The 24,615-nt window shown below is 38.8% G+C and overlaps 1 protein-coding gene across 7 annotated transcripts in view; it reads left to right on the top strand.

The window, feature by feature from the left end:
• STK33 (serine/threonine kinase 33) overlaps nt 1-22,597 on the top strand; it is a 146,360-nt gene extending 123,763 nt beyond the window's left edge. For 6 of the 7 annotated variants that reach the window (XM_027579012.1, XM_027579007.1, XM_027579009.1 and 3 more), the window contains 2 exons: nt 6,354-6,560; nt 21,758-22,597. In XM_027579012.1, the coding sequence (XP_027434813.1) occupies nt 6,354-6,560; nt 21,758-21,970 (420 nt within the window). In that variant the 3' untranslated portion in view covers nt 21,971-22,597. The remainder of the gene's footprint in view (nt 1-6,353; nt 6,561-21,757) is intronic. The other variant, XM_027579011.1, reaches the window with a different exon arrangement.
• Nucleotides 22,598-24,615: the final 2,018 nt, after the last annotated feature.

The raw sequence follows: 24,615 nt of genomic DNA, 5'->3' as shown, positions 1-24,615 counted from the left end.
TAGATATGTAATAGCATCTCATTGTGGTTCTAATCTGCATTTCCTGAATGACAAATGAAATTGGTCACCTTTATTTATGTTTATTGGTCTTTTGGTTATCTTCTTTTGTGAAGCACCTGTTCAGATCTTTTTCCCCACTCATTTTTTCTATTTGGTTTTATGTCTTTTACTTATTGATTTGTAGGTGTTCATTATTTTAGATAAATGAGCATTCTGTGACACACAAATAAATATATATACAATAACAAGAAATGGAAGAAGCTGACTTAAGGAAAAGAATATGGAAAGGATTACTGCAAATCCTTGCTCAAGGAGGTGACTTTTGAAAAAGAATAGGTCATTGGAAATTGGGGGTCTTGAAATGGATTCCCTGCAAACTCTATCTTTGCCCACACATCCCTTTGAAAGTCTTCATGTACAGCCAGGTGTACACAATTTGAAAAATTTTGGTTTGAATATATTGAGTTTGTTTTTATTTTTCCAGCTTTATTGAGATATAATGGATGTATAACATTGTATAAATTTCAGGTGTACAACATAATGGTTTGACATATGTATATATTGTGAAATGATTACCACAATTAGTTTAGTTAAAACGTCCATCAGCTCACATGCTTACAATTTTTTTTCTTTTGATGGGAACTTTTAAGATCTGTCTTAGCAACTTTCGAATATACAATACAGTATAGAAGGCTCCACAACACCTCTAGCTAGAAATTCTTGGCAGGCAACTGGAAATACACTTCTGTAGTGGGGTAAATTACTAAATTTCTCAGGCTGCTTCCCCCTGAAGAATAGGAATATCAACACTAACCTTTTATACTCATATAGTTGCTACACTTACGAAAGAAAATCACCGAGACGACTTGTAGGAAAAACTTTAAAGTGGCATGCAGTTGCTTACTTCAGTGGTCCTTATTACCTTGATATGCTGCTGCCTAGCACTCATCGAGGCCCATTAGGGTGAGTTTGGTGATTTTACTGGGTGCCACCAGTTCATGTGGGTATCTGCAACTTACATTGTTTCTCTTCCTACTGTAATGTACATTAATTACTAGTCATATAAAGATAATAGCTGAGATTACCCTGGTAAGTGATTTAAATGGTAAACAAAAAAGGAAGAATAACTTTTCTTCCTCCATCCCCTCATTCCCTCATACTAAATTTTATTGGGCCTTTGTTAAGGCTCTATGCATTCTTTCAAAAGTAATTCTATACATTTTTATGTATATACCTTACACAGGTGGGTTCATATTGTGCAAGCTATTCTTTTCTACCTAATGTATCTTGGAAAGATTTCTTTATTTTTTAAAAAGCAGCATTGGATCCCAAATTATGGATACACTATTACTTTCTTAATAGTCCCCTGTAAATATGGAACATGTAAATTGTTTCAGATTATTTCTATTATAGCAGTGGTACAACAAATGTTCTTATAAATATATGTTTGCATGCTGTGTTATCAGATAAATTCTTAATAGTGGACTTACTGGTCAGAGAGGATGTGCATTATATATTTTGATAGGTTATTGCTAATTTGCCTTCCTAAAAAGCAAGTAAATGAGAAAGCCTGTTTGCCCACACCCTCACCAACACAGAGTATTACCAAACTTAAAGTTATGTCCATCCATTAAGTGAAGATTGGCATCTCATTGTTTTGATTTGGGTTTTGTTAACTTTGTGAAGTTGAGCAGCCTTTTATGTTTTTTTACAAAGTGATTATTCCATTTTCCTATTGAGAAAAATTTTATTCCTAGGTGTCAACTATACTCGAGTTAAAAAAAAAAACAACAACAACTTAGGAATATTACAAAATAAAGAGTTCTGGCTATTTACAAAAAGTGGAAATGATGACCAGAAGCTAAAGACCTAGAATGTTTCCTTTTAGCTTTGCCATTTTTTAAAAAAGATTTTATTTATTTGTTTGACAAAGAGAAAGAGCAAGCAAGAGAAAGCACAAGCAGGGGGAAGGGCAGAGGGAGAGGGAGAAGCAGGCTCCCCGCTGAGCAGGGAGCCCACATGGGGCTCAATCCCAGGACTCCCGGGATCATGACCTGAGCCGAAGGCAGATGCTTAACCAGCTGAGCCACCCAGGTGCCCCTAGCTTTGCCAATTTTATGTTTCATACCACTTCACCCCAGCTCATATATATCATTCATTCATTCATTCATTCAAAACTGCTCATTAAATACTTATTGTTTATAAAATACTGATAGTCACAGTCCTTGAACAGGCAAAGTATGTTAGATAGGGACATATGTTTAGATCTCCAATTTTGGTCTCCACTTAATACTAAGGTATCAAATCAAATCTTAGTTTTTGCCAATGCTTCTTCTCCATGAGTATTCATTTTTCCATGTTTCAAAATAAAATAGTTTCAACCCTGTTAGTTAACCAAGTAGAATGTTGGTGTTCTACTTTTGAAAGCCCCAGATTATTGACCTGTTACTGCTGCCTTCTTGCCATTTACTACTTCACAGTTGATGAGTTCAGTATCTGACTCTGATTACAGCCAGTAAAAGGAATTCAGAGGTTAGCGTCCTGATAGTGAAATGACATACACTTTCCAGTGTCTGCCCTAATAATTCTACCCATTTTTGTTTGTTGGTTGGTTCATTTGTAATTTCTGTTGAACCTAGAAGGCTCATGACACATAGCCCTGGCCCACTTATTCATTGGTCAGTCCAAGCATTTGATACAATTTCTCCTCCAGCTGCTAGCAAGCAAGAAGGGGGTAGTCTAGTAAGTTATTGACTGGACTTTAGACTTTGTGCCCTGTTTGATATCACACATGAATGTAGGAAGCAAACAGTTAAAGATTTCCAAATAGTAGGGTGTTTCTGAGGGGATAATGTCCTATTCTGAATCCTTTCTCTTCTTCACAATCTCTGTGGAATGAGAAATAGGGTCATTTCTTTGAGTACAAAGGCACTCTACTTTAGGCATATAGAGTATCAGTCATCAAGCTCTTACGTGTATTATGAGCATTTGAAAGATTGCTAGAGATGCAGATTCAAGATAATACAGGGAATCCTTCCTTTGTATAGTAGTGCAGGACCATAAAAATAACAATGCAGGTTGAAACTGCAAAAGGATCTTAATAATCATTGGGGAAATCATGATTGTTCCATGCCCTTTAAAAATTTTTGTTAAATAATAAAACTAACTGTTGGTTGTAATCCTTGGAAAATGGAACAAAAGGAAAACTGATTTTTCTTAGTGCATTGTAATTTAAAACATTAGAAATATTAAGAACTAAAGTGTCTTATTTTTTTCAGAAAAACTTATCAAAATTAGTTTAAACAGTGCTTACCTTCTTCTCCTTGTCCTATAACTTACAATACAGATGGGATTATCTTTTTTTGTACTTCAGTGAGTTCTAATACTATTCTCTAAGTTTGGATCAACTTCCAACATCTTATTCTTTGTGCTTTCAATGTCATGAACTATCTCTGAAAATCCTTTAAATGACACCTTCTTTGCGGGCATCACTTTCTCTGGGGCACCTCTGTCCTTTCTGTACACCACTTTCCTCTCATTTCTGTTCATAAGTTTGCCTTCACCAGGTTCCTTTGGTTGCATATCTAGGTTCTCTCAAACGGTGGCAGTGGCAGTTTCCAAGGTCAGCTACTTCTGTTACTCCATTGACATTTGATTCAGATTTCACTTCCAGCATGATCACTTTTCATCTACTTGATGCACTTTCATCTTAGCTGGCAGATTCCTGGGGAGGCAAAGAGGCAACACGACTGCATACTTTGCTGTCTGTGTGTGTACTGAGTAGCGGATGCCCAGTGTCCCATCACCAACAGACCATGAAAGAAGTGACATGACTCATCACTGATCACATTGCACATCTGTAATTTACATGGTGATTGTGGCTGGAAGAGCTAGCAGTGAAGTTTGAACTTTATGTAATTATTGTTAATATACCACGGTGACTGAAATTTGAACTGTGTTATTGGGGGACTGAGATTATTTAACTAAGTCATGATGACTGAAATTCATGTATATCAGCACTGTGCAAAGCAAGGACTGCCTAAACAAATGGGCTGTCACAGGGTACTAATGGGATAGGATTTCTGTAGTAATTACAGTTTTGTTGGGCATGCTGATTGTACATTGGGCTCACTCTTTTTAAGGGCTTTTTGGAAGTGATTACAGAATGCAAATGTTTAGTTTGCTGTTTATATCAGGATAGGCTAAATTATGCTGTGGTAACAAATGACCCCCAAATCTCAGTGGTCTCGATGCCATGGCACAGATTGGCTGGGAGGAGGGGAGGAGGCTTTGTTTTACTTTGTCCTCACTCAGGGACCCAGGCTGAGGGAGGCTCCATCTCTGTGCTTCTATAGTTACTAAGGTAGGGATAGGGAACATGATAAATTGCACACTATCTCTTATAGTTTCCACCCAGAAATGATATATACTTTTTCCAGTAACATTTCACTGGCCAAAACAAGTCACATAGTCATATCCCAAAAGATATAGAGAACAGAATTCTACAACATGCCTAGAAGAAAGGAATGTTAGGTGTGTATCATTAGTGACTACTACAGTATCCAAAGAGTTACCTTATGGAAAGTTTATCAGGGGAGGGCAATTGAGGACTGGAAATACAAACACAGACAATATCAGATTGTCTGCTAGTGAAAGAATCAAGTTGAGGTTTTGTGTACTCGTATTCCAGGAGCCTGGATATTGTGATTACATGAAAATTAGGGACAAAGGTCAGGATGAAACCAGAAAGTTGTAATAGAGGCTAGATGGATCATAAGGATCAAACAGGGCTATTGGCCGAGCCCTGGAGGTCAGAACTCTTTCAGATGAGCGATCGGAGACTCTACTATTCTAGACAATTCCAACTCTTTTATGGTCTCAAGACTCAATCTATATTTCATCTGAGTTTAAGTTGACAACATTTTTTAAAGTTCTGGGATGCTTGACAGAGATGACTCTCAAATTGAGCCTTGGAGGAAATGTAGGCTATTGGTTGGCAGAAGGCATGGTAAGGGCATTCTGGGAGTGAATGGGTAGAGGATGCTATGGGTAGATGTAACCAAAAGCAGGATGCTATGAAAGTAGTAAGAATATAGACCTTCTTAAAACAAGATGAAATAGGGATGCCTGGGTGGCTCAGTCGTTAAGCGTCTGCCTTCAGCTCAGGTCATGATCCCAGAGTCCTGAGATCGAGTACCACATCGGGCTCCTTAATGAGTGAGGAGCCTGCTTTTCCCTCTCCCTCTGCTGCTCGCCCTGCTTATGCTCTCTCTCTCTCTCTAACAAAAAAATAAATAAAAATCTTAAAAAAACAAACAAAACAAAAAAAACCAACAAGATGAAATAGCAGAACCACGAGGAATTAATTGCATAATGATCCTCAGTCATTACTGTTCTATACTTAATGTGTGTCTGTCTTTAACCACAAATATGTTAAACTCTACAAATCCTCAACGATGTACTCAGATGTCTGCCCTTAAAGTGCTCTGTTTCATAGTATTCTGTGTCACTGATGTTTAATGCTTCAATCCACCCACATACCAAATTAACATAGAATCACTTCATAGCTGTGCCCACACTTGAATGTCCCATTTTAATCTAAATGTGATCTAAACTTGTCTAAACTTTCTCTACTAGTCTGAGCTAGGAGCAAAAATATTTAAAGCATACCTACTCTCTCAGGAGCCATTTGAGACTGCATTCATGTATTTCTTGGCATTAAGTGGAATATTATTTTTGAGAAAAATATTATTAATATAAAACAGTCAATTTTGGTATGGTATGGTCACATTTGGGATTAAAGCAATGTGCTGAATCAGTTATAATCATGACCACTTTATATTTAAATCTTCCAGTCAACTAAAAAACTTTCAAATCAAACGTCTCTCTTCTTGGACACCATGTTTAACTACTTAATGAGTTTAGCTTTCCTACCTGGAGATTTTGATGTTATATAAGCTTGCCCTTAGTTGGACCCACTAGACTGGGGGCAACTTTTTTCATTCTTTCTGCTTCCCTGTTAGTTTTCTAAGAGTCGCTCTATAAGGGGGTCTTCGGATTCCAGGGAATTCCCATGTCTAGTGTCCTTTGCATGAGCATGTTGCATTGTTCTTTCAAACCCTAATATTTCCCCCCAAACCCTAACCTGTTGCACATGATCTCAGTCAAGAGGCATGAGTCATATCAGCACAGGAAGGGTGCTCCAAAGGGCAGCAGAAGTTTTGCTGTTTATTCAGCATTTTAGTTTTTCCATGTGACTTACTGAATTTAGGAAGATGTATTACTAGAAGTTGTAAAAATCTTTTCAATTTTCTAAACTGTTTCTAACACCAAAAATTCATTGTTAATATTAGGGCAATACGCTTTCTTCAGCAAGGCCAACCAATGTGTTAGAAATGATGAAGGAATGGAAAAATAACCCAGAAAGTGATGAGGAAAATACGACAGATCAAAAGGACAACTGGTCCATTCAAGAGAAGTTGAAAGATTACCAACCCGGCAGCCCCAGTGGAAATGTCCAGGATATCAGTAGCACCTCAGATGAAGAGGAGGAAAAACAGGTAGGAAGGACCAACAGAACAAGTAGGAAGAACAATTGTTCCATTTCTCCAAACTGTAAAATATTTTCACAACACTTGGAACAACTTTTGCAACTCTGTCTTTTTTTGTTTTTGGTCTGTAAGGAAGGAAATACATGACAAAGCAAGGAAAGTTCTCACCTCTCTTAATGCTATTGTGATTTAGCAGGTAGCCTACATGTTTATTCTAAGATCTGTGATTATGTCGGGCAGGGGTCTGCAAACCTTTCCCATAAAGGAACAGAGAGTAAATATTTTAGGCTTTGTGGGTCCTAATAGTCTGTGTCACAACTTCCTCACCTCTGATGTGACAGTATGAAAATAGGCATAGACAGCAAATGAATGAGCATGGCCACGTGCCAACAAAACTTTATTTACAAAAACAGATGGTGTGTGATATTTGGCCCATGGGTCAAAATTAATAATTTTGTGCTTTACCAGGCTATACAACTTGGAATGATTTTATGTATTACCTAGGAAAAGATTTATTACATTATCCAGTTATTTGTTTCCAATTTTCTGATAACTAAAACTATTTATATAGGTTTATCATTTTGCCTTATTAGATCTGAAAGAGCTTTATTCTTTTTGGTGAATATAATTTAGTAACTTTGATTAATTCCAGACAGTGTTCTACTAACCAGATAGCCTAGCAATTTACCCAAATGGTTTTTTCTTTTGTTTCTATGTTTATGGAAAAATTTTCCGTGGATTTGTTCTCTTGAATATCTTGAAATATCTCAAGGTATTGCTTTTTTTTTAAGATTTTATTTGTTTATTTGACAGAGAGAGAGACAGTGAGAGGGGGATCACAAGCAGGGGGAGTGGGAGAGGGAGAAGCAGGCTCCCCGCTGAGCGGGGAGCCCGATGCGGGGCTCGATCCCTGGACCCTGGGATCATGACCTGAGCCGAAGGCAGACGTTTAACGACTGAGCCATGCAGGCACCCCATCTCAAGATATTCCTTATCTTGAAATCTAGTGAACATATTTGAATTCTTTTTTAATAATTTAGTGTCCTGCCAATGGGGGCTGTGTTCACCTCAGGGAAGCCCCGACCCCGTGAGGAGCTGTTACTTTCTGGCTCTCTGAGGTGTAGCGTAGGCAGAGTGCTGCTCAGGCCTGAGAGGGTCGGTTCTGAGCTGGGCCCAGGAAGGTGCTTTGCTGCCCGCCCCTCCCGTGCTAACAATGCCATCAGAAACCTGCAGAGAGAGACTTGGTAGAGTGATCTGGAGTTCTCAACTTACTGGTTGAGAACTTCTTCCTCTACTTGATAGCAAATGTCTAGATAATAAGTTTAACATTTAATGACTCAGATATTTTGAAATAATCATATTTTTATCATAATATAAACATAAGTATGTTGCATTCCCTTTATCCTCTCTGGTCTGTTAACAACTCCTGAAATGCTTAGCAGCTGTGTATATTTTATATTGTTAAAAATAATACCCTAAAAACCCATGTTTGCATTCCTTATTGAAAACAGTTTGAAGATTTTTCTATTAGCTGACTTGGCATTTTATACATACATATTCATATGCACACACACATACATAGACCTTCTCACATGTATACGCATGTACCATATACATATATACAGTTGATCCTTGAATTACGGGGTGGGGTTAGGGGCGCTGACCCCCCATGCAGTTGACAATTTGCATAGAACTATTGATTCCCCCAAAACTTAACTACTAATAGCCTATTGTTGACTGAAACCTTTCCAATAACATTAGTGGCCGATTAACACATATTTTATATGTTATATGTATTATATACTGTATTCTCACAATAAAGTAGGCTAGAGAAAAGAAAATGTTATTAAGAAAACCATAAGGAAAAGACATTTACAGTACTATGCTGTACTTATCCAAAAAGATCCATGTGTAAGTGGACCCACACAGTTCAAATTACCGTTGTTCAAGGGTCAACTGTACATATACTCACACTCAGATGTGTGTGTTACAATAATATACACACGTGCATCTATATATACGCACATATACACAAAAACAAATACACATACACCCCATACATCCACATTATCTTTTGTATTTTGTAGTCTTGGATTGTACCTGTGTTTGTCACTGAATCTGACATAAAATATCCTTGTGAACCAAATATTTGGTTGGTTGTCTTCCATCTCCTTTTCCATGGCTCTGTCACACCTCTCCCCTCCCTTCCCCCACCCCTGCAAGTCATAGAGTGATGGGACTTGCTCTGTTGTTCTCAGCTACTACTTCCAACTTGGGAACAGAAGAGTTGGAATTCGAGGTGCTTATGGATGCTAGAACTATAACCAGTGGTATAAATTTTATACCAGTTAGGTGGAAATTTTAAGAACATAGATCAACAGGAAGAACTTTTCTACAGTCAGAGCTCACCTGCAATAAAACGGGCTGGACCATGGATAGTAAACCCCACCTCCCAGTTAGTGGAAGTATTCATGGAGACTCTGGAAAGCTACTTGTCAAAACTGCTGTAGCAGGAATTCCTGCAAGATGGGTAGGAGTTTGCCCTGGATGTCCTCTAAGGAACTTACCCATGCTTAGGTTTTGGCTGTGATGTCTTGGGAGGAATACATTACCTTGTGTGGGAGTTTTTCTGAAAAGTGTTACCCCTTAAAAGAAAGACTTCTTATACATTTAACATATTAAGTTCTTTCACGGGTTTTTATGAATAAGCACGTTACTTTGTTAATTATATTGAAGCTGAGCTTGTGCTAGGAAATTACTTCTTTTCTTTTGAATCTTCATTAGCAACAGTAAATAGTGGAGTATAAAGTTCTCAAGTGATAACTGAAAATAGAGCTTGCCATTTACTCTTGAGTCCACACAGGATTCACATAGTAATTAATATTCTTAAGAGTGAAATTTTTAATTTTATTAAAATTATTCTATGAATATTAAAATATTTGCCATGGGGAAAATTTTGTTTGTTAAAATTAGATTATATGAACAATCTGATGTGATAACATAAATAATTTATACCTAATAAATTAAGTAAATTCTTTTTCCATTAAAAATTTTGAAATTTGGCTTTAAGTGGAAGTCTGCCATCAGTTCCTGTTTTCCATTGTATCATGGTTCTCTCTTCTGGAGAATCTGAGAAATCCATTTGGAGCTCTGATTTTGTATTTTTTACAAGCCAGGGTCATCATGCTTTTTGGCTAAGTGGCAGAGCTCTTGGAAGACTAGCAGAGAAAGTGAGGATTTGTTATAAACAAAATCAAAACACTTGACCTGAGCATTTACCTCTGTCACTGAACAACCATCCCTTCGTTCCAAATGCTGTGGTCATCATGGAAAAATATAGTCTGCATCTCCTCATTGTTCACGTTTGGACTGAGGTATCACACTACACTTTTCCAGACTTGTCTTCAAATAGTTGGCATTTGGCCATGTCCTTTTTTTTTTTTCTTTCCGATTTTTAGCCTAATTTGGGTAATCGTGTTCTTTGAAGGTAGAAATGTCCTCTTGTGTATATCTCATGTTTTATAGGCTGAGTACATCTAGGTAATGTTTTGTGTCTTTAGTAACCCTCTAAATTCCCCACAGTAGGTTCTTAATCCATTCTATCAGGTAGACCCAAGACTTCAACTCCTACAACAGCATTTACTCATCTTCAAATGAGATGCTTGGCAGACCATTGCTTATTGAAAAAACATGCCTTTTAACATTATGTCCTTAGTGATTTCTGATAAGTAGTACAATACTTTTGTTATTTGTTAAACTCAGAAAACAACTGAGAAATGAATGTCTGGTAATTAAAGTGCACTTCCCCATAACCATGGAGGGAAGGACTAAAAATTCCGGATGTATATTTGCATTACAGAATTCTTGCTTCATAAAGGACATACTTCTTCATTGTTAAATTATTTATTGAACATAGTGTTGAATGTACTTGTTTAATGAAAATGGAAGATTTTTCTGATTGTTTCCTTTTGTGATCATTTTTCGCCACTGAAAATGTGGCCTTTACAGTGTCACAAGAGACAGTATATGTAGCAGATACTTTCGTCTAGAAAGTAGATATTCAAGGTTGCTTAGAAACTTTGAAAAGTTATTTTGATCAATGAAATGTATTCATGTAGCAGTTCTTCAAAGACAAGAAATGTTTGAATTTAAATAACATTGAAATTAAACAGTTGAACTGTGGTATGTTGATATATTTCTATGAGAAAGAGTCAGGTTTTCTTGGTATTTTTGTTGAGTAGGATAAAAATTTTCTTCTCTTGACAAATTAAACCTTAGCTTTCTGAGCCCATGTGAATCATGTGCAAATTTGGTGGTGCTTCCACAACTTTGGCACACTTTTGTAGTCCAATATTGAAGCCTTGCAATCTGGCATGCACTTAAAATATAATGGTTAAAAGCACAAGCTCCGGATCTAGGCTGCCTGTATTCAAATCCTGGCTTCACCGCTTATATGCTTTATGACCTTGGACAAACCTCTTGGCCTCTGGTTCCTCATCTATAAAACGGGAATAATGATGGTATCAACCAGGGATTAAAAAAAATAATGCCTGTGACATTCTTGACATGGTAAGCACTTCCTAATGTTAGCTTTATTGCTTCTACTCTTATATTGCTAAAGAACTTGCATAGAATATTACAAAAATTGCACATTTTTTTCCTGTCAGCTTCAAGTCTTCTTGAGGTATATTTCCTTTTGGGTATGAACAAACCAAGAAATATCATTTTCAAAGGTGATAAGGTGATGCTTCCAACCTCATTTGCCCTCTGAGTTTCGTGAGGTCCCTAGGATACTATGGTAGATTAGATTACTTTTCCCAACTATTTAATCCCTCTCTGTAAGCGATTTGTACATTCACAACCTTTGCCATGTGACATTGCAGTTCTCCCTACTAGAGTAGATGAAGGATATTTTCTCACCCCACTAATGCTGGTTTTAACCATATGACTTATTTTGGCTGATAGAATGTTGAGGTGAGATGTAAGTAGAGACCTTAAAAGCGTTCACGTGATTTAGCTTGTTCTCTTGTATTTCTGCTACCTGCTTTGAGAAGAACATGCCTGCAGGAAGCCACAGTTCCTGGAATTATGGAGATCTATGGAGCAGACTTGAATCTAATACAAAACCTGGAGTCTGGCCTAGCCTAGCATGCCAACCCCTACAGCTAACTGAGACTTTTATAGTCATTTGTTATGTAGTTGTACAGAAAAGTGTTAACATAGCAGACCTAAGCTGCTCACCTTGAAAAGGCCCGCTTGCAAGGTTGGCCCTTGGCTGGCTTCTGGGAACTTGGATTTGGTTGCTATCATTATCTGATTAAGAATGATTCATTCTGCCTGAACTATGCAAACAATTCAGTTTATGCCATAACCTGCTTTTCTTCTGGGGGTCCGGGATTTTGGTAGGTGCTAGGCAGAGACTGCCTACATGACCAGTTCCCCATAATAACCTAGGATTCCATCTCTAAGACCTTCCCTGCTTGGCAGCATTTGACATGTGTTGTCACAGCTCATTGCTGGGGTAATTAAGTGCATTCTATGTGACTCCTGAGAGAAGATGCTTGGAAGCTTGAGCCTGGGTTCTACTGGACTTCACCTCAATTACCTCTTACCTCTGCTAACTGTGCTTTGTAATAAATTGTAGCAATGAGTACGACTATATGCTGAGTCCTGTGAGTCCTCCTAACGAATCATGGAACCTGGGGGTGATTTGAGGGACCTCCCAAACACTGTAGTCTAACTGCAGCAATAGGTGACTAATACAGGTACAAATAACTGTGGTAACATGAATCTCGACATGTTGTTCTCTGACTCATGCTTTTTATAATGCCAATGCTAGTTTGGATTCATAGCATTTTGTCCCTACTACTCCCACTAGAACCTTCTGTGTAAGGCTTAGGTTTCACCACAAGCTTAGCCAGACTTCCACAATTGAAGGGAAGTATTAGTGAAACCTTTCAAATCATTTCCCTCCTCTCCCAAGCCTGGGTTTTGCTCAGCTCCCCTTAGAGACTATAGCTGTTAGGATATGCTATGTATCTTTTCCCTATGGAGAACCAACCCATTGGGTTGAGTCATAACAAATATTGCTTTAATTCCACATATATTAATTTGGGTCTATTCATCTCTTATCCTGCCTTCAGGCTATAATTGTCACATGTATTATGGCTACATAATTATAAACCCCCCAAAACAATGTTTTAATTTTTGCTTTAAATATTCATATATATTTCTAAGAAATTAAGAGGACATTTTGTCTGTTATATATACCCAGGTTTTTACCATTTCTGATGTTCTTCTTTCTTTTCTGAAAATCCAGTTTTCCATCTGGTATCATTTCCCTTCAGCTGGATTCAGTCTCCATTTCTCTGTTAAACCTACCTGGTGAATATTTAATTTTAGGTATTATATTCTAAAATTCCCATTTGACCCTGTTTTATTATTTCTACTTCTCTTCAGAGATTTCCTTTATTCCTCAAAGAATATTTTCCTTTGCATCATTGGTAATAGTTATGATAACTGCTTTAAAATCCTTGTTTGCTTAATTCCAACATCTGGGTCATCTCAGGGTCTGTCTCTATTGATTATCATTTCTGTTGAGTAGTCTGGGATTGTATCCTAGACATTGGAAATGTTATGTTGTGCTGATTCTGGATTTGACTATGTTCCTCCAAAAAGTGTTGATATTTCTGTTTTGGCAGGCAAGTAGTTGGTTGGAGGCAAATTGTCTCTTAGCCAGCAGTTCAAATCTTAGGTCAGTTCATTTCTCTTTAGCTGGGCAGGATTTAGGATGCCCCTTCTCTGGCTATCTCCTTTAAGGGATTTCCTCTTTACTTTCTTGTGTCTGTGGTTGTTTTGAATTCTGTCCCCTAATTCTTTAGACTAGAGAGAGAAAATCGTAAAAGTGTCCAGGGTTAGGACAGTGGAGGTGAGGAACACATTGCCATTGAAGGAGCAACATTTGATATATCAACAGAAATAATGGAAGCCAGAAGACAATGGAGTGACATTGTTAAAGTGCTAAGTGGAAAATAAAACTAAAAAACTGCCAACTTGGAATTCTGTATCTTGTGATAATTTTCTTGAAAAACAAAGATAAAATAAAAAAATATTTTCAAGTATGTAAAAGATGAGAGAATTTGTTACCAACATTTCTTACTATAAGAAATGCTAAAAGAAATTTCTCAAAGTAAAAAAAAAAAAAAAAAAAGATCCCAGATGGAAATCCTGACTACAGGAAGGTATGAAGGGCAGTAGCAGCAAGGGTAAATATGTGAATAAGTGTAAAATAATGTTGACTGCTTGAAACAATAACAATAATAATGAATCTAAGCTTTCATCTCAATAAGCTAGGAAAAGAACAACAAATCAAGCACCCTTCCTACAAGAGGATATTGTGTTGATTTAGTCCCAATAAATTAGAATATTTATATGAAATGATCGGATTTCTTTAAAAAACATCAAAGCAGATATACAAAAATACAAAATCTGAATAATTTTATATTTACTTTAAAAGTTGAATCTGTAATTAAGAACTTTCCAGTAAAGAAAATTTCAGTCTCAAATGACTTCACTGGTTAATTGTTTAAATATTTGTAGAAGAGAAAGCTTGTTACACAAACTCTTGAGAATATTTCCCAACTCATTTATAAAGCAAGTCAACTTTAATACCAAAATATGACAGGGATATTGTAAGAAAAGAAAATTGTTAGCCAGTATCTCTCATAAATATAGATACAAAAATCTCAAACTCAGTATTAGCAAAGTGAATCCAGAAATATATAAAAGAAATAGCACATTCTTGATCAAGTATACAGTATATTCCAGGGATGTATGTTTGGATTAACATCCAAAAATCAACCAATGTAATTCACCATATTAATAAGTAAAGGAGAAAAGCCATATTACTATCTCAATAATTGTGAAAAAAACATTTGATGAAATTCAACACTCAAACATAAGTAATAGACTAGGAACAGATGGTAACTTCTTTCATAGATTAAGGGATTTTTATATTTAAAAAAATCCTCTAAAGCTAATATCATTCTTTTTTTTAAGATTTATTTGTTTATTTATGTATTTATTTGAAGAGGGGGAGAGAGAGAGGGAGAAAGTTGGGCGGGGAGCAGAGGGAGAGAATCTTTAAGCAGATTCCCTGCTGAGCGGGGAGCCTGATGTAGGGCTCCATCTCATGACCCATGAGATCATGACCTGAGCCAACACAAAGGTTCAGATGCTCAACCAATTGAGCCACCCAGATACCCCAAAACTAATATCATTCTTAATAGTTATATATTGAACACTTTCCAACTGAAGGTAGGAGAAAGGCAAAGAGGCCCATTTCTACTTCTCTTTAATATTGTACTAGAGATCTTAGCCAATGCAACAGGGCACGTAAAAGAAAATTTATATAGGCTGAAAAAGAAGAATAAAACTCTCTATTTGCAGATGACATGATTGTGTACAAAAAAATCCCATGGAATCTACAAAATGTGAATTAAACAGTTGCAAGATCTGTATACAAAAATAAAGTGTATTTTGATATACTAGCAATGAATAATTAAAAAACAAAATCTTAAAATACCATTTAAAATATCATGAAACGTAAAATACTTAGTCTTAACTCTAACAAAATATGTGTAAAATATGTATACCAAATCCCACAACACATTGAAATTGAAGAAGACTGAAATACTTGGAAAGAAATACCATGTTTATGGATCGGAAGATTTGATACTGTTAAGATGTCAATTCTCCCCAAACTGATTTATATCTTTAAAGCAATCCCAATTAGAATCGAGGGCTTTGCTTTTCTGTTAGAAATTGACAAGATGCTTCTAAAATTTGTTTGGAAATATGTAAGACCTAGAATAGCCAAAATCGCTCAAAAAAACAAAGTTGGAGAACTTACATGATGTGGTTTCAGCACTTACTATATAGCTACAGTAATTAATACAATGTGGTATTGATGTAAGAATAGACAAATCCAGGAAACAAAATACAATCTAGAAATAGACCCACCCTTAGGTAGTCAGCTGATTTTTGACAGAGATTTCAAAGCTATTCAATAGGGGAAAAGATAGTTGTTGTGTTTTTTTTCCAGTAAATAGTGCTAAACTAATAAGATATCCATATGGGGAAAAATGAACTTTGACCCCCCAGCTCACGCTGTACACAAAAATTAGTTTGAAATGGTAGTAGACCTAAATCTAAAAGCTAAACTGTAAAGCTCGTAGGAGAAAACGTAGGAGAATATCTTCCAACCAGAGAGTAGTCAAAGATTTCTTAGAACACCAGGCAGCATTTTAAAAAGTCAGATCAAATGGACTTCTTCAAAGTAAATACATTTTCTCATCTAAAGCATATTAAGAAATGGAATAGGCAAGCCACAGACAGGGGAGAAAAAAATTTTAATAGATATATCTAACAAAGGACTTGTTTCGCAAATATTGAGACAGTTCCTACAACTCAATAATAAGGCAACTCCACTTTTAAAATACGCGTAAGATTTGAACAGACATTTCAGATAGGAAAATATACTAATAGTCAATAAGCATATAAAATATGCAACATCACTAGTTATCAGGAGAATGCAAATGATAATAGGAAAAGCTACAATGATATATCACTGTATCCTTTCTAGAATGGCCAGAATTTAAAAAGACAAGTTCATATTTTAGCAAATATTAGAGCAAGTGGAATTTTCCTATATTGCTTGTGGATTGCAAAATGGTACAGTTTCTTTGGAATACAGTTGGGCAGTTACTTATAAAGTTAAACATTTACTTACCATTTATCCAGAAATCCTAAATTTGAGTTCAAAAAAGGACTTGTAGAATATATTTATAGCAGCTTTATATATAAAGAGCCCCAAACTAGAAACAGCCCAAATATCTATTAATAGAAGAATGGATAAACAAATTGTGGTATATCCATACAGTGGAATACTACTTGATAATAAAAAGGAAGGAATCATGAATACCGGGGTGAATCTCGAAAACATATGTTGTAATACCATGAGACTCTATAATTATCTCAGTAAAAGTTTCTTTTTTTAGAATCTCAATACAAATTTCAATTTAAAAACATGTTAAGCAAAAGAAGTCAGACACAAGAGTACATACTCTATGTTTCATTTACATGAAGTTTCAGAGAAGTAATTATGTTGAAAAATATCAGAACACTGGTAGCTTTAGGATGGGAAGGAGTTGAGTGGGATGTGGCCCCTGGGAAATTTGTGGGGAGTTGTTCTATTTCTTGATTGGGGTGTTGGTTCTACAGGTCTGTGTATTGTCAAAACTCATCAAACTGTACACTTGAGATTTGTACATTCTACTGTATGTAAATTGTACTTTAACTAAAAAAGAAAAGAGAAATTTATATCTCTCTAATTTGCAAGTTAGATTTTATTTTCATTAACTCCCTACAAGGCCCAGCTATTTATGTAGGTAGCCTTATAAAACAACTCTATATATTTGGAAGTTAATTACTCTTCTTCCCTTTGGTTTTTCTTTCCCTTCCTTCTTCCTTCTGAAAACCATAGGAATGTGAGAGAATGTGGGTGACCATTGCGAGCAAAGATGGAGCTGAAAACTTGTATCAGAATGTTCTGTCACTTGGACCTTGTGCAGGCCTATAATTTGAATGTGTGACTCTAGAAATGGTTGCTATGGTGATAAACCACTTTACTTAAATAGCATGTATTTTACTCAAAATTCAGAGAAATGGTAACAGTTTCTAGTAATCATGTACTGGTATTAACTTGCAGGGATATGCCTAGAGCTTACAGGTTTTGCATCCATTATCCCCAGATGAGTTCATCAGGTTGAAGTTATGCCAGTGAATAACGAAATATGTGTATTTAGCCCAATTTTCTTGTTACATATCTCCCCTTGCACACATGGAGCCCCTTTCCAAGATGAATAATATAAGCTGGAGAAATCAGGCCAAGGGTGCTGAGTTACTAAGAGATGAAACTGGAGGAAACTTGTAAGGTCATCTTTTCCATCATCCCGCCTCCAGAAGGACTGACTATTCTTCAACCGTCCCAAGTGGTAAGAGTCTGTCAAGGCTGAGGAACAACTGAAATGCTGCTTGGGCCAGCCCCTGGTGTAACCATCCTGACTGCAGCACTCAGAGACGCCGTCTAGCTCCACAGAGCTGAGCTCTCTCCCCTTCTGCATTCTACAGACTGTGATTATATATGTCCTCTTAGGCTTTCTATTTCTAGACTGAAGAGCTCTCTCGCAAAGAAACCTCCATTCATTAATCATATTAGTAACCTGTCTGTAAACCTTCTCTGCTTCCTTTATCTCTGTTCAAGCTGATTACAGTGTTTCAGGTATGAATTCTTCATGATTTTATATAAGGATAGAAGGATTTTTTTCTTTGTTTCTAAGATGCTTTCTGATGATAGCCAGGTTTTCTTGATCCCCGTGCAATGGGTATGTTACACCAGTTTCTTCAGAGAACAATCTACAGTGATTTGTAGATCCTTTTCTTGGACTGATAATGATGGCCAACAATCTCATAATGATCATTTAGATTCTTTTCCCCCAGACCAGAATATTGAAATTCCCCTCTCATCTTCCTCCCCCTCTGCACAATCTTACAGGAGATCCTCACCTTCTATTTGCCTTTTATGACCTGGGAGATCTTAGTAATTCCTATAGCCTTGGCAATTTCACTTTTCATTTTTCTGTCATGTTACTTACAAAACTGTAAATTGCATTAGTGACAGCATAGATCCCTGAGGAATCCCCTCAACTGTGAGAGAAGAAAAAGAGAAACGTAAAATTTAGATAACCTGTAACCTGCAGAGGAAACCCCTGAAACATTAAGATTTGTTTCTGTTTCTAGAGAAAAGCCTAGAAGCTGGAATTTGCCTTGGCCTTTTGTGTTCAGGGAGGTGAGAGGTGTGGCTCTTGGTGAAGAAAGCTACAGCTCAGTCTGAAGGACAGACACCATGAGGGCCAGCCTGCACCCGTGTTTTGTTAATGTCAGAGCACAGTTTCAATGAGGTGATATTTAAGAGGGGAGACTCAGAGTCTTCGGGAAAGCTCTTACAATTCTGATTCCTAAACAGTGGCATCCTAAACTTAATGCAACTGCAAATTAGCAAAGAGAAACGGTACAGTGTACGTGTGTGTGCACACACCCACACAAACACACACAAAACATCTTACAAGGTACACACATATACACAGAAGCTTCTAAGCGTTTGCAGTAAACATTCGCATAAAGGTGAGTAGATTTACATTGATGTCACCGGAGAGTAGAGAACAAGTATTGAGATTTGCTGCAGTGTAGCCAGTTTTAGGCCAACTTGGAGTTCGATTAAAATATAGATGACTGTATTAATTTGAATATGTATTAAATACCAAATTGAGAAAGAAATAAGAAAACAGGCACTCATATGTTGCTGGCAAGAGTATAGGTCGGTACAGCTGCAGTGGAAGGCGATACGGCAGTAGCTTTCAAAACTACAAATCCACTACAAAACTTCAAAACTACAAAACTACAAAACTACAAAGTATGGATTTGTAGTTTTGACCCAGGAGTCCCCCTTCTAAAATATATCTCCTGTAGACATACTTGCACACCCACAAAATGACACAAGTGCAAGATTATTCACAGCAGCACTATTTGTACTAGGAAAAGTTTGGAAACAACCTGAACGCCCACTGTGAAGGGATCGGCTAAATGAATTGTAGTCCCTTCAAACAAGAGAAGACTGCATTGCCGAAAAGAAGAATGAGCACCCTTTTTTACGTATGGACACAGAAGGACCCTCAAGACAATCATTAGTTGAAAAAAATCAAGATGTAAAAGAGTGCTTATAGTGGGCTACCATTTGTGTAAAAAAAGGGAGAAGAAAGCATGTCAATATATGGATTGGACTGAACCATATACAATTGCCATTATTAGGCTGTTTTTGACCTGCAGAAATGACTACCAATTCAGTTTGGCTCCACTTAATATTTGCTTGAAGGTGCATGACCTCTCTCTGGAAATGTACACTGTAAATTGATAATATTGGTTGTGTTTGATGTGGGGCAGAGCTGAGTTAACTGGGAGGCAGGGAGGAGATTTTTAACACTGTGAATATTAAATCATGGGGGTGTGCCATCTATTTTAAAAATATATCACTAAAATTGGATATGAATAAATAAAATAAAGAAATGTAGGCGAGGAATATCATTTTCTCGTCTTGCTCTGGAATGAAACTGAGAAATATCATGTTTCTGCACTGAAGTAAGCAAACATTTTGGTTTAGTTTCCTCTTCCCTTCCCCTTTGCCAGGAAGTTCTGAGGATTATCTTAAGATATCTTATCCAAGAAGAACACACCAGAGCCTCTAGTGATTTTGGAAAAATTAATCTGCATCACTACCCCTGCCCACAGAGACTGTTTCTGAGTATTTCTTCCTGGTGATGCAACTTCTAGTCTACTTTCGTCACTCAAGTCCACGAACAAATGGAACCATGGAGAAGAATGGAAGTGTTAAGCCAGATATGAATTTGCACGCATTAAAAAGAAAACGCCAGAGTCTCTGTTCCTACTCTAGAGAACAGTAGTTGCAGTGGACACGTTGAAAAATATTTCCTCGACTACTTTTGATAGCTCAAAAGGTGGAAATATCAAAAGGGAGAAGGTTACACTGAGATTCGCCTTTTAATAGGATTTGTATGTCAAGTGAATTAAACTTTCATGAATTGAAATTTCCAAGATAGGTTTCCTGTCTTAGGGATCAGTGCTGCATTCAACAAAGCAGCTTCTCTCCACTGGACGTGGGAACATCGGGGGAGTTGACTCTCACCCCCTTTTGGCACGTGGGCATTCTCAGTGAGAGGGTATAGGCTGTATTGCCGAACGCTAATGCATTTTCAGTATTTTCTGTTTCGTGAAGGCATACACACGGAAGCAACCTAGAAATTTTGTTGGGAAAAAAAATCTATGGAGAAAAGGACTTTTTTACATTTCCAAATGTAGACTAATTTTTCAATATACAAATATACGAGCTCAAGAATTAGCATACACTGTTACGAAGCCAAACACGAGTGATGTTCTGAAGAGGCACATATCTCAGGGCTGTCTGCAATACAGCAGACATCAGGTGAATTTTCTCTTTCTCTTTCTCTAAATATAGCTGTCCAAAATCATAAATGACCTGAAGTTCTGCTGGGGCCCTGGGAGGTCACTTGTTACATCGGGCAAATCTATATTAAGTGCCTACTACCGTGTATAAAACATGGCCACTGGTATCACAAGAGCCTGAGTGATCAAAGAAACCAGGTTTATTTGTAGTGTGTTACCTGTAATCTTTTCACATCCTTTGAAAATTGCTAACTTGATTATCAACTTCTATGTAGAGTAACTTTGCATTCACCAGAGTGTTAAACATCTGAGCCCTTTCCAGACAGTTCTGTGTACGTGAGGCCTACTGCATCTATTCTCCGGTGTCTCATCCCCCGCCCTGCTGTGTCCCCCTCTCCTAAGACGTTCTCTGCTTTCTGTTCTGTTCTGTGCTCACCTTCATTTCAGGAGAAGTGATCACTTCTAAAATGGGTCTAAGGGCAAAATGGACTCTGCTTCCCTCATGACAGCAGAATCGAAGACCATTGAGGTGAGGTGACCTGAGAAAACACAATTGCCTATTGAGATCCCTCCTACTTGGTTTGTACTTTAAAGAAGCACTTTCACGGCCACCATCTTCGTGCATTCTCAGAGTGAACCCACGTGGGAAACGTGCAAATGCATGGTCCCCGTTTACCCGTGTGGCATCGAGACTCTGAGAGGTCCGTGGACCTGCCCGAGTGGAGTGACTGGGATTAGAAGCCAGTCCCCGGAGTCAGCACAGAGAACGGCGTGGCAGAGCTGGCCTAGAAATCTGGTAAAGATGCAGTGGGTGCGCTTCTGTCCCGGCCAACTTCCCTATGCACATGTTGTAGACATTTACTTTGATTTTGTGTGGCAGACGATCTGAAATTGTGCTACACCAGACACTAAACAAGCCTCTTTTCTTGAAGGCGCTAAAGGACCTTACTCTGGCATTTAATAGCAGCTTTGCGGTGTGATTATGTCTCCCCTCTGGAGAGCGCTCCACCTTGCAGATCCTGGGCAACTTTGCGGTCCCTTGCTTCTTTGAACTGGTGTCTATTGCTTCCTGTCTGAAAGTTAATCCAGGCCTTTTCTTTTATTTCCAGTCCACGGCTTATGTAAAGAAATTCCCTGTGACCCGTAAGAAGGAAAACGCGGACAACTTGGACACGAAGTGTGCACGTTCCACATCTAGCAGACACCTTCCAGGTGGCTTCAAGGCAGAGCCAGAGAAATCCCCCATGACTTCAAGCCAAGGGACAGCAAACAAATACATTGCCAAATCCAATGCCGTGCCTAGAACCAAAAAGAAACTCTAAGTGTCCTTCACCGATGCACGGTGCAAACACAGATCCGCTCCTGCTGGCGCTAAGACGAGGCGATGGGAGGGGAGAGGACAGGACCAGGAGGAGCCTTTCGCCGCTTAGCCCCGCTGAGCCCTGCCATGTGTTTGCACCAGCTGCACCGCGAAGGCAGGCCCGTCCCCGGCAGCCTGCAGTTAAAAGCCAGCGGCCACCCGGCTCCATGGAGGGCTGCGGCCGCAACCAACCCAAGGGGTTTTTCGAGAGTTGTTTAGAGGAGTACAGGTCCTCAAAGCAAGGCGGTGGGCATGCTTGCTCTGTTTTCCTTCAGATTCTTATATTTAGGCACAATTATTTGTAGGAGAAAATGAGAGCCGGATATGGTGGTGGAGGTTCTGAATAATTATGTGCACTTGGCACTGGAAGATTTTGTTAGGAAATCACTAATAAACTTGCCAGAGGCATAACAGCAGAAGCGCTTCAGCCATTCCCATGTGTTCTTGTGATTTTAGGTTGCTATAGAGTATTTAAGACAATTTATTTTAAATGTAGAAAAAGAGTAGGAGATTTTGTAACTGCTTGCCATTAACTTGCTGCTAAATTCCCAATATATTGATTGAATCAATAAAAAACAGATGTTACCCATGCACGTTAATTTTTATGTTAACAAGAGGTGGATAGAATAAGGTCCTTGAAGCCCTCGTGCAAATTAAGAGTTTGGCCTGCTTCTGCGAGGGTAGGCACATAGCTTTGGCGGGGAGGTCATGAAGCTGGGTACAGGGGAAAATACATCATTACCCTGGGTGTCATTAGGTATCTCCTTTCCACCTGGGCAAATAACTTTGTCATTCGAGGTCAAACTGGGTGAAGAGATGCTTAGCCTGGCCCTCCAAACAAATTCTAAAGAAGGTATTTGCATTTGCTTTTACCTCCCCTTAAAGTAATAACCTAGTTGCAGCCCACCTCCCCCCATGGGATTGTCTTAGACCTCCCAAATGACGCAAAACTGGCCTGCGGAGCACGTACTAGTTGCATATAAATCCACGCAGCGGCTGACGGTGATAGAAGTACTTCTCGGGATCAATGTGGACGACACTGTTGCACTCGCGAACCGGGCAAAGCCAGCACCCGCCTGCGTTGGCCCTGGCTGAGCAGCTCTGTCAGGACCTTCTTAGTGCCTCCAGTGTGCTTCCCTGGGGAGATCCGCCTGCTAAAGTGTACCTGCTTTAAATGCTTTATTTTAAAACTGGAGTTGGCATAGCTCCTTCCCGGTCTTTCCCCCTTACTAGTTATTACCTCCAGTCCTACCAGGAGCCCATAAGCCATCTCCTGAGCTTTACGCCTTCTGTCAGGGTTTAGTTGAGCCAGTCTTCGAGGAGTATGTTCTACTTACCTGCTGAGAAGCCCAGCCTCATTAGCTAAGTGGAGATTTCCCTTCTCTAATGGTCCTCCCGAAGGCAGGGGTAAGAGCTGACCACTGCTCTCCTCGCCGAAAAGCCAAGTGACACAGTGGCTTTGATTCTGCTCGTCCCCTGAGCCTGAAAATGGAATATTCCCTGTATCTAGAATGCTCTTACTTTCCTAGCGATACAGTCTTTTGTATCACGTATTAGAGGAGTCTGATGTTAACTTTAATATTATCCAAATTTCTGCCCACATTTCTCTTTGGCCTTGAATTAGCGATCCTGCTCGGTAAGTGTGGCTGAGGGGCCAGAACTAGGCACTGAGTGAAAGGTGAAGTTGATTAATAACTTGTCCTTGTGTCTGCATATTTTCTCCCCAGCACCAAGCCAGGCCAGCCATCTTTCCCACCATAAAATCATTCTGTCAGCCCTCACCTGTCTAGACCTTCATTTTATTTATGGAGAATCATTTTGATAGAAGCTTAGCTCACTCTTTCTAAAGGGAATTTTCACATTATTTTGATTTGTTATTTATTTGTATGGAACACCTGGGCCAGGCCATATCTGAGCTTTCTCCCCCAACTGTTGTGCCTCTTTACTATCTGGGGACATGTGGCCTCGCTCTCTTCATTTGCTTTCATGGCTGTGAAAAAAAAAGCAGCTCTTCTGGTGCAGAATGGTTTTCGGTGACCAATAGGCCAACTCCAAGGCATTGGCCGCCATCGCTGAGAGCTCTCCGGGGCACAGCGTGGAGGGACGGGCTTTGCAGGACCCAGAAAGACACCAGGACAGGACAGAGCAGGCGCCTTGCCAAGGCGTGCAAATGCCGATCACACGGCGGCTTGAAGAGCAGACACGTCAAGGCAGGAGATAAAATTGATAAACGCAGGCTTGGGGCTGACGACAGGTTCAGCTGAGGAGAACAAAAGATGCTATCAGAAAAGGGCTTAAATCAGAGGGGCAAGGGAGATGGGTTGGGGGGAAGGGAGCAGAAAGAAAACAAAGTATAATTACTCAAGAACCCTGGATGCCAACACTTGGTTCTGCCAAACCAGGAGCTGGTGTCAGAGGAAGGATGCGCCGCAGGGTGCTGGCCCCGGGCCCGGCTGAGGGAGAGCCTGCCCTCCGTGGCCTGTGCCCCGACACACCCAGATGAAGGCGCAGGCCGAAGAGACGAAGACCGGGGGGATGGGAGCTCAGCGAGGCTGCACTGGTGGCCCCAGGGCCGCCCTTCCCTTTTGAGCAGGTATGCTATGGGGT

The sequence above is a fragment of the Zalophus californianus genome, chromosome 11 (genome assembly GCF_009762305.2).
Source record: "Zalophus californianus isolate mZalCal1 chromosome 11, mZalCal1.pri.v2, whole genome shotgun sequence".
Taxonomy (NCBI): domain Eukaryota; kingdom Metazoa; phylum Chordata; class Mammalia; order Carnivora; family Otariidae; genus Zalophus; species Zalophus californianus.
The sequence above is the reverse complement of the archived record's forward strand: the minus strand, read 5'-3'. Positions and strand labels throughout refer to the sequence as shown.